The sequence below is a fragment of the Pyrus communis genome, chromosome 8, assembly GCF_963583255.1.
Source record: "Pyrus communis chromosome 8, drPyrComm1.1, whole genome shotgun sequence".
NCBI classification, from domain to species: Eukaryota; Viridiplantae; Streptophyta; class Magnoliopsida; order Rosales; family Rosaceae; genus Pyrus; species Pyrus communis.
Window position 1 is genome coordinate 2,537,405 of NC_084810.1, and position 11,365 is coordinate 2,548,769.

The 11,365-nt window shown below is 35.9% G+C and overlaps 1 protein-coding gene across 1 annotated transcript; it reads right to left on the minus strand.

Moving 5' to 3' along the window:
• Positions 1-1,138: 1,138 nt before the first annotated feature.
• LOC137741471 (calcium-transporting ATPase 12, plasma membrane-type-like) lies at positions 1,139-6,587 on the minus strand. Its single transcript, XM_068481177.1, has 2 exons — positions 6,234-6,587; positions 1,139-4,825 (listed from the first exon to the last, which is right to left on the minus strand). Exons 1-2 carry the CDS (start codon positions 6,506-6,508, stop codon positions 1,693-1,695), a joined length of 3,408 nt encoding a protein of 1,135 aa, XP_068337278.1. The 5' UTR covers positions 6,509-6,587; the 3' UTR covers positions 1,139-1,692.
• Positions 6,588-11,365: the final 4,778 nt, after the last annotated feature.

The following is an 11,365-nucleotide window of genomic DNA, read 5'->3' on the forward strand; positions in this document are numbered from 1 at the left end:
TTCTTATTGTTCAGTTTGGTAATTAATCTGATTCAAAAATCAGTAAATTTTAACTTTTTTCCATGTGAGTTCAAATGAGAGAATTAGATTTTAAGAGGATGGAGATGGGTTCTTTTTTTTTTTTTAATTAAAAGGGTGTTCCTTAACTCGTTTGCTTAATTATAAGTTTGATTGACTGTGGTCACAGGTAAGGTGAAATTCCCCGTAGCTTCTTCGAACTCAGAAGGGGTGGATAATCGTGACCAATTGTGCCTCTTTTCAAAGTTAAAAAATAAATAAAAAAAAAAAACTCGTTTACTTAATTGTAACAGGTGATGAGGTTGAATGATTCATCTTCTCAATTGGAATTTTCTGGAGTTTCTGTGTGTAATTGAATTTTTTTTTTTTCTAAAAATTTGTTGAAAATGGTTAAATGCGTTGTCTTAAAGGAAGCAGCTTGATTTTGATTTATGTCAGAAATTGTTGCACTGGGATAGGTATCATATTCATCGAATACGATTCTTGAAAGCTTGATTTTGATTCATGTCAAAAATTGTTGAACTGGGATAGGTATCATTTTCATGGAATAGGATTCTTGTAATGTAAAATGGTTGACACAGGTAATAAAGTGAGGGAAGGCGGTGAAAGGGCAAAATCTTGGGCATAACGGTTGTAATGTCCCCTCAAAACTCTTTAATCATCAGGTGATGAGAAAGATAGAGAGAGGGAGAGACATTACAACAGTTACACGATCAAATCTCTCTTGCAAAACGGATCGTTGCCATATCCGCCAGTAGTAGTTGGTTTATGCAAGTAATCTCCAATTACCACTCCAGCTCAGTTCATACTTGCTGATGTTTGTGCACAAATTGGTTATTTTTCGTCTTTGTAATTAAATAATCATAAATCATGATTAGGGTTTGGCAATGTTCAATACCCCTTACAATCATCAAAAGAAATGTGACTGTCAGATGATTTTACATGTGTTATTCATTGAAATTATGCAGAAGTCGGGATTAGAATTCATATACTAAATCCTTTCTCGAGTCTTTTGTTTTAGCCATAGTCGATCATGTCTATTGCTCCCTTCTTATTGTTGAATGTATATTGTACATGTATGACCGATCTTATCTAATCTACCTCTTGCTCGTACGCTTTATAAATAATGAATTAATCTTATATAAGTTAGAAAATGACTGATGGCTGATTAGATTCGGCCTATGCACTCTTGTAGATCTCCTTCAAATATCACACTTACAAGTTCAGTACATGGAATCTCATATTGGAACTAATTATGTTACACCATAATAATCCACATCTTAGGTAATGTTTGGATCATTAGGGTACATGCATGCTTCGGGAATGACCATTCCATTGTTTTGGTTCACTTGTATAGTTTAGAGATGAGCATTCCAAATTTACAAATTCACTCAAGCCTAGGACCCCAAGCCCCAGGCATTAACTCCGAGCCTCAAAAACTCGAACCTGGACCCGCCACTAAGGACCCAAATTCCAAGCTAGGGATCTAGGACTGGAACCCTGAGTGTTGAGTCCCAAACCTAAAGCCTGGGGCTCTAGTTTGGGCCTCGACCCTAAGTTCACGCCTAGAGCTCTTAACTCAGGTACCAGACTTCTTGGCCTGGTCCCAGAGCTCCGGAACCTGACCTTGATTCTCTAGCCAAACCCAAGACTTAGAGTCTGAACCCGAGATGCTTACACATTCCTTTTGAATCTGAGTAACTTCTTGATAGTTTTGAAGAATGGTTCATCTGGAACTGGCATCGACTTCACAATCCAACCGATTGGCCATGATACAGCTGCAATTACGATACAAGTTACCCATTGCAACAAAGTCAACCTCTCTGTATCTGCAAACTTTTTCAGGAACTCCACCATCACAAATTGGAGAACGATGGTTGTCCCCACAATGCCCATAAACAGTTTGTTCCTGTGAATACCTTTGAATACATTCTGCTTCTCCATGCTCCTTGAGTTGAACTCGTTGAAAATCTGACAGAGTACGAATGTGTTGAAAATCATAGTATCATTCACCGCATCAGTGACATTGAAGATGGAATCGCCACTGAATTGCAAGGTTAAGAGAATGGCTATTTGATATAGAGCTTGGCATAGAAGGTTTCTCCACATAATATTGGTTATGAGCGGTGCACTTCGACCTACAGGCTTCTTCTGCATTAGCTCATCTGTCGGCCGCTCAGTAGCAAGGGCGAGAGCGCCTAGTGTGTCCATGATGAGATTCACCCACAGCAATTGAACTGCTGTTAGGGGAACATCGCCAGCTGAAACTGCTGCGATAAAGTTAATTACTAGAGCTGCGACGTTAACAGTTAATTGAAACTGGATGAACTTCTGTATATTGTTATAAACACATCGCCCCCATCTCAAAACTGTGACCACAGAATTGAAGTTGTCGTCCAAGATGATGATGTCTGAGCTTTCCTTTGCCACCTCAGTACCTTGGATACCCATGGAAAGTCCTATATCAGCTTCTTTCAGTGCAGGAGCATCATTTGTGCCATCTCCTGTGACTGCAACCACATGTCCTTTCTGCCTCAGACACTGCACCATCAATAGCTTGTCGAACGGGGAAGATCTTGCCATCACGCGAATTTGATTGACCTTTTTCATTCTCTCTTGGTGTGTGTAGTTTCGGAATTCTGCTCCCTCTATCACTTGATCACCATTTGTTGCGTCCTCAGTCTTTAGTATTCCACATTCTGTAGCTATAGCTTTAGCTGTGAAAACATTGTCTCCAGTAATCATTTTGATTTGCACGCCTGCAGACATGCAAATTCTCACAGCATCGGTGACCCCTGCCCGGCATGGATCTTTGAGACCAACTACCCCTAGCAAAAATAATCCTTCTTCTTTTATCTTTGGGTGGGTCTTGTTATCGTCGCTATATTCAATTTCTTTTTCGGAAATTTGAGTATGAGCAAAAGCAATGCACCGGAGGCTTTTAGCTGCCATGGCTTGGATTATATTCTCAATTTTTGACCTTCCTTCTTCATTCAAGGACTTTATAGTTCCGTTGGTTTCATAATAACTCGAGCACATTGCAACTATCATCTCAGCAGCTCCTTTCCAGTGCACATGGATGGTGTTGTCATCCTTCTTTTGTATAAGAACCCCGCTTCGTTTCTTATCTGAGTTAAACGTTTCAACATGAAGAATGTCATATCTAGGCTTCAACTTTTCCATGTCCATACCCAAATCTGAAACGGCCCAATAGAGAATTGCTTTCTCTGTTGGACTACCAGAAATTTCAGGTTTTGATCCTAAAGGAGGTATGTAAACACTTCCGGTCGTGTTCAAGCCAACTCCTTGATGAAATAATTCACAAACATTTGGTTTGATTGAATTACCTTTTTCAATTTCTTCTTGGCCAAGACAAAATTTAGTCACTTCCATTTCATTTTTTGTCAAAGTTCCTGTTTTGTCAGTACAAATAACGGTTGCTGATCCCATCGTCTCACAAGCTTGTAGTTTTCTGACCATAGCCTGATCTTTCATCATTCTTTTCATTGAGTAAGCAAGTGTTAATGTGACGGCCAAGGGCAGACCTTCCGGGATTGCCACAACCACAATAGTGACTGCATCGGAAACAATGCGAACTACTCCGCTCAACACACTATCAATGTCTTTGTTGCTACCACTATACTCCGTATTTCCATACTCATCTTTTGTGTTACCAGTGAAGTAACGAACCAACAAGACTACAAGAACTAGGAAGGCAACTGCGAGGCCCACCTTTCCAATAGAAGAGGTTAGTTTGTCAAGCCTTGCTTGTAATGGTGTTCGTTCATTTGAGTCCTGCGATATTGAGCTCATCATTTCTCCCCATGCAGTGTTTATCCCAACTGATGTGACAAGCATTCGAGCATGGCCATCTACCACCTTTGTACCGGAGAACAGGAAGGGGTTCTCGGCGGAATCAATTTCAACATGGTCACTCTCTCCCGTCATGCTTGACTCGTCCACTTGTAAGGAATACCCATCTAAGAACAATCCGTCTGCAGGTATTTGATCTCCCATGTTCAGAACCACAACATCTCCAACTACAATATCAAAGATGGAGATTTCTTGTCTTTGTCTGTCTCTAAATACCTCAACTTTGATGTTGCTACTGATTTTAGACAATTTGTCGAACTGTAATTCTTGTCTGAAGTTACTGAGAGCTGAGACAACAATGACAATGAATACAGCAACAAAGATGCTCCCTCCCTCATACCAGCCTTCCTCCGCTCCATGCTCTTTGATTCCAAATCCGAGAGAAAGTGCCGCACAGACACATAGGATCAGAATTGTTGTGTCTTTTAAAGCGTCGAGGACAAAGTAGAGCAACCCTTTTGGAGGCTGCCTGTGGTAGGTATTTGAACCAAAGATTTCACGCCTTTTGTTGACTTCTAACTCATTTCCATGAATTCCATTTTTAGGGTTTGTCCCAAGAGAAGTGGCGACGCCGATAACTCCTCCAGACTTCTTTAGAGCAGCCAAGTCTTTATCCTTCACCATTTGTACGAGTCCTACATGATCAAATTCAATGTTGGGGAGGGAAATAAGGCGATCAGCTTCAGTATTGATTTCTTGGTGGGAAGTGCTTGGTTTCACGTCCAGTGCAGTGTAAGAATAAGAGTCCAAGATCTCGGGGTCCTTTTTGTAGTTGTTTCCCTTGTTTAGAAGCTCTCTGGGAAGCGAAAGCATTGCCCGAACAGCATATATTGCTGCGTAGGCCATGCGCCATCTCATCTTGGCTCTGGTGAGGGTGAGGGTGGTGGTGGTGATGTCGAGGAGCATTTTTCCATAACCATAAGGCGAATCGTGGCTGCTTAACATAGTTTGTCAGTAGTTAGAACTTTGAAGAGTTCACATTTAGGTAAATAAAGTCAAGAAGTGAGCCTAGTTCAACAAATTAAAAACTTCATTCTTATGTGCATGTTGCAGTATTTTTAGGAGCAGAATTCCCTCCCCTTTTTATTTTTTTTCTTCCTCCCTATTTAAATGGTTACGATTACACAACGTCAACATTGTTGAGAATGAATCTCAGAGAATGAGTCTCACATTGATGAGAGAAAAGATTTTGCATAGGCTTATAAAAGGTTGGACTACTTCCCATATTATCAATTAATTTTACGGTAGAACCTTAACTTTCTTTAAACATTTTGTATTGATTTCTTTACAGAGAGAAAGACAAAAAAAGAAAAAGTGATAGATGAGGGAGGAAATAGGAGAATTTTTTTTTTATAGCCAAATTCAGTCAATCGTGTAAAATGTTGCAATTTGTGACACGACACGAATGACACGACCTGAACACAATACAAGTATAGAACCCGATGCGTACACGATTAACGTTGTTCTCGCACTGTATTTGTATTTCTCTTGTGAAATGGAAAACTACTCCCTCCAAACTTTTGCTTGGTGGGCCTTTTTCAAAGGTCTATCATTCAAGGTCAATCACCCTAAAGCAAAAGGTTTCTTGTACTACGTGCAATGGGATGAAAAGTGTTGGAAATTTCCCCTCTTGTGGTGGTCCATGGAAGGAAAACTGAACAATAATGGTTGTACCACTACCCCCCTCTACAATTCTTTATTAAAAGTATGATGGTACACTAATGGTTCTAAGAGTTGAAATTGTCAATTTCTGTGTGAGTAGATATTTCAAACCAACGGTAATATAAAAATGGTGGCAGTATCCATACGCTATTTTTTATCATTTACACGTTTTCTCAATTATTAAATGTCCGTTCAGATAAATTAAAGAAGATAAAAAAATAAAAATTAATAAAATATGTGTATAGATATCATCACCTTACAAACCAGTGAAAGACAATTTTAGAATGTGTGGTTTCCTATACACTCACAAGCCTTTCCACAAAAGTCTCATTGTTGCAAAATCCTGAAGTAGGATTATTGAGTTTTTATTAGGCTCACATGACTTTTGATTCTCTTATTAGTGCGATTACACAGTTAACTAACTTGGATTGAAAGTAAAATATTTGAAACGAAAACACGATTCTCTTTCTTTTTTTGTTCCAGATAAGTAAATATGTCACGAACAATAATAAACCACCAACTCAATAAGTTTAATATTTAGGTTAATAGGGAAAAGCGTGTTGAAAATTCAGCTTAGTTTTACTTATCGTTGTTCTTGTGAAAATATTAATTTTAATGTTTGATATATATTGCAAATTTTTTAAGGATACAAATTAAAAATTGAAAATTGAAAGTAGTACCTTTGTGTAGCAGCCGAGTTCTTTTCCCTCACAATTTCTGCAAGTCCAGCATCTTCATGATCATCAACGTCGGCCACAAAACTGTAGCGACCAGTTTCATCGTCTCCATATTTTTTTGTCGTGGATACCATCTCTTTGGGAAGCTCAAGCATGACGTGGACAACACGTAATGCCAAAAACGCCATCCGCCACCTTCTCTTAGCTCGGAGGCCGGTGTCAAGGTCGTCGAGGAGCGATTTGCCGCAGTGGTAGGCCGAGTCACTGCTGCTTGCCATATTTTGTTTAGGCCTTAAGAGTTTAGAGTGAGAGATTAGTAGTTAGTGAGGAGGAGGAGGAGGAGGAGGAGGAGGAGGAGGAGGAGGAAGACCTAGCTAGTAGATAGAAAAAGAGTTCATTCTAATGTGCATGGTGAGTTGTTTTATAGACAAATTAAAAAGGGAAAACTAATGAAAATGACTTGAAAATTTTGAGTTGTAACGATAAGGACAAAATTAAGGGTAAAATGAATAGTATCAGGATTGACTTTTAGTGTAAAAATGTAGTTTTTCGTTAAAATAAACAGTTCCGTGGACTTTTTGTTAAAACTTCCGATTAAAAAAAGGTAGCTATCAATATGATGGAAGCATACGTCCATGTCGGCACAATAAGCAGCAATCACACGTCTATTTGGTCGATAACAAAATTTTTGCTGAACAATAAAAGGTAAAGTGAACACTACTTGGTTTCTTACATGAACTTTTGGTAAAGTAACTTGACCTGAGAAGTTTTTACATTGAATGGAAACATTATGAGATCGAGTGTGATAAAATACAAGGTTCTTATACTTTTTTTACAAAAAACACATAACTGAAATTTTTTGTAGGAATCACTTTCAATTGCTTTTGGAACCCAAAAAAATATCGCCAAAAACGTTTTCAGTTATTTTAAAAGTAATTTTGAATGAGTTATAAAATTCATAGAACCTCATATTTTTTCTAATAGAGGTCTTATTACAAATAACCTGATTAGACCGCCATTACAAAGTCATTCCTTCTTGCCTTCACAGATTGACACATACTAAAGCGATTCATTTAAAAAAGAAAGTTTGTACGTACGTGTTAAACTATAATTGACATGTAAAAAAGAATGCTCATTAGAGTCGGTATTCTTCTTTTGTAATTGCCCTGTGAGATGGAAAGCACTCGATTCTGCTTAAATTACAGGACTGCTAGTCTGGTCTTGGGGGAAATTGGAGAAAAAACAATTATTAAACAATGACTTAGGGTCTACACTAAAAGTTATCGACCAAAGTTTTCCAGCTCGATGTAAACGAAATGCCTAAGATTTTTTCAAAGAAATCTATCAAATAATAATAGAGAATGAAACAACTGGAAAGCTTGTTGGAGTATATAAACCCTAATATTTTTCACACGAGAACAGTTTAGATTGTGAATTGTTATGAATACAATCAAATTGAGACAAACAAGCTGATATTCAAGGTTCTAAAAGGAGCTAGTTGGGCGGCAAACAGTGATTTAGCGCCTATGCGTCTAGGAGGAGCTAGGTGGTTTTTTTAATCTAAATTACCGATTAATAGAGCTCTTTTTGTCAACCAAAAGAGGATAAAAAAAACTATTTAGCATTCTATCACACAAAAAAATGATGGCAATAATGTAATTTCACATATCCAAATTTACTGTTTTTTATTGAAACATCATCTAGATGATGTTAAGATATATCTAAAATTAAAAAAAAACAAAAAACTCCCACTATTTCCCTCTCTCATTCCAATTTTTAAAACAAAAGTAAAAAGTATTCAAACACACAATGCGTATAGAGGTATGCTAGTTTTAATTAGATTTATTATATAATATATAAATAAATGTCTACTCATTCTTATAAAAAATGTATATTTTGTATTGGAATATATATATTGTCAAAATGAATAACATATAGATTATAAAGTATTAAAATATATTCAAAATATAGGGAACAAACATATAATAAGTGTTCATCCAAATATTTAACAAGTCTTTTACAATTTATTATAAAAAATAAAATTTATCTAGTTGCAACCTCAATAGATCTAAACGTCATTTCTTAATTTTCAAATTTTTATAAATTAATCGAACGGTGATCAACTGTCTAACGTCAATACAACACCTTAGGCAATGCAAGGCAAAAAGCATTGATGTTTTTTTTTTTTTTTTTTTTGTGAATATTTAAAAGGTCCTCGATGTAGGGTTTTTTTTTTTTTTTTTTCTTTTTTTCTTTTTCTGACAACCTTATTAATTACTTGGCCCATAAAATGGGAAATGTACGGGTTTGTCGGTAGCTCAAATTTGCAGCCTCCTCTTAGTTTGAGCCTCCTATTGGCCAGAAGATCTACAAGTAGGCATGTCTATTATTTATACTAAAGAAGAAGAGGTAGATTAAATTTCACAATGAGTTAATAATAATATGGTTTAAATTCGTTTTTGGCGATAATCGAACCTAAGACCTCTCATTTACAAGTAAAGAAAAATACCACTTAATCGTAATATTAAGTGGAGCATTTCTTAGACTTTGTTCAACATAAATTGAAAGAAAACATTGCCAAAATTTGCATCGTAATTTTTGTCCTACCTAACTTTTTGTTAAAATATTGATTTATATTTGTCACTCTATTTTTTAAGATGATGAATTCATTACCAATTTGCTCATAGTCTAACAATCCTGGCTTTTTAAGGTTTTCATTTTAACTTGTGAGGACCAAATGCATATTAACTTCAAAATTATATTAGTTTTGATCCAAATACTTAAAATGTTTGACAACTTAACAGATCAAAATAATTCATTATTCTCTTTCTTCCCCCAACTTATAATTTTTTATCTTGAAATTTCGAATATACGCAATAATTCTCTTTATACACCCAATAATAACAAAAAATAAAGAAAAAAGAATTCAACAATAGGCAACTCTGACCACCACATTTGTCCAAACCCCAACCACCCCAATCTCTACCCATCCCGAACCCCCCACCACCATCTTCCCTACCACCCACAACAATTTGAAAATTTGGAGAACCTTAACCCCTAACAACCAACCATTAAAAAGACCCAAAAGACATTCATGACAATGTTTCTTTTGAAAAAAATTATAATATTACTAAAATTGTGATTCTCCACATATTACGTACACTCAAGTCCAACATAGTTAGATTCAATTGGTCGATAGTTACTGCGAGGAAGTTTGTGTAGCTAGGGGAAAATCGGGAGAGGGTTAGTGATGGATGAGACCTTAGGGGTTTTCATTGTGGGTGATAGGGAAGGTGGCAGTAGGGATTGGGGAAGAGTAGAAATTGGGGGTGATAGGGGTTTGGAAATTGGTGAGATGGGGGGTGGCCGGAGATTTATGGTGCTAGAATTTTATTTTTTGTTCTTTTTTATTTTAGAGTTGAAAGAGAATCGTTGGACACACTCAGAACTTCAAGATAAAAAATGATAAGTTAGGTGTAGAACAAGGATAAATGAGTTTGAATCAAATTTCTCTGAAATTGTCACATATTTTAAGCATTTAGATATACGGAATTGTTATTAGCATTCCAAAAATCTCATTCCACACTCCAAACTTTCTATATTAAGAAAGAAAAATACACTTATGAGGAGTGTAAAGTGAAATTTTTGGAGTGCCAATAACACTTCCCTAGATATAAACTAATATAATGTTGTGATTAATATGCATTTGGTTCTCATAAGTCATCAAAATGAAGATTTTAGGAGAGCAATACTCCATAGCCTAATGGTACGTTCGAATTTGTCAGATGGGTAATGTTAGGGAAACTAAATTTGGAGACAAAATTTACAAACTAAATGATGTATCACTAATAAAAATAAGCACATTTATCAATGTTTAAGTAATAAACCAATCATCAATTTCCATATCCTTTAGTTTTCAAAATTTAATCTTCTTAACATTACTCTTTGCAGGATACTCAAGTTTAAAGCCTCTACCCCAGAGACCCACAAGTATGCATTGAAGTTTGATCAACAGAAATCAAAAGCAAACATTGCCGATTTATTTTCTGTGGTAGCCAACTTTGTTCAAATATTTGAAAGTATGACACCAAAAGGTGAGAGGGAAAGGTTGAAGTTCAACATTAAATATGAAGTGTTTAAGCTAATGGCAAATTAGAGGAGCCGTTGTAACCAACAACTGTCCATTTATTTTCGTCCTTGCTTGTTCAACGGTTTTTGAAAAGAATTGCCGCCAAGCCGGACTTGTTTCACCTATACTTATTATTATTATTACTTTTTTTTTTTAACAAACGGTATTTTCTATACTCAAACGTGGGGAAGTAGGCTAAACCTTACATTGGGTTAGCCATAATGATATGGTTCAAATTCGTCTTTGGTTAGAATCGAATCTAAGACCTACAAGTAAAGAAAAATATTACTAGATCGTAATACTAAATGACATTTATTTATTTTAATTTTATTTTAACGTTTTGAAATATGCATAAAATACAACCATCCAATAAAATATACGAATTAGTTTTTTTTGTTGTTGTTGGAATAAAAGAATTAATTTATCACACATTTTGATATGAGGAAATTGTGGCAATGATCCATCAACTTTAATCCAATTGGAGCAATGGTCCCTTAACTAAAAATCAATTACCATTGGTCTCTCAACTCATCAAAACGTGCAGCTATGATCCTTTTCATCAACTCCGTTGGAACTTTCATCAAAATAAGTCATGTACCATGCATGTGAGGGTGAATAAAGGGGCAAATATGGAAAATAAAATAAGAAAAATTGTATTAATGGTCTCTTAACTTTAATCCAATTGGAGAAACAATTCCTCACCTTTAACTCAATTGGAGCAATGATCCCTCAACTTTAACCCAATTGTAGCAATAGTCATTCCAACATAACTCATTTTGACAGAATACTAACGGAGTTGACGAAAATGATTATAATTACATGTTTTGATGAGTTAAGGAACTAATATTAATGAATTTTTAGTTGAGGGACCATTGCTCCAATTTGGTTAGAATTGAAGGATTATTGCTACAATTTACTCTTTTAGTATCTCAAACAATGGTCACTGTTTTATGTTTTGTTACAATTTTTTATGTTGGTTCTAGTAGTAGAATCTTCTTCTCAAGTG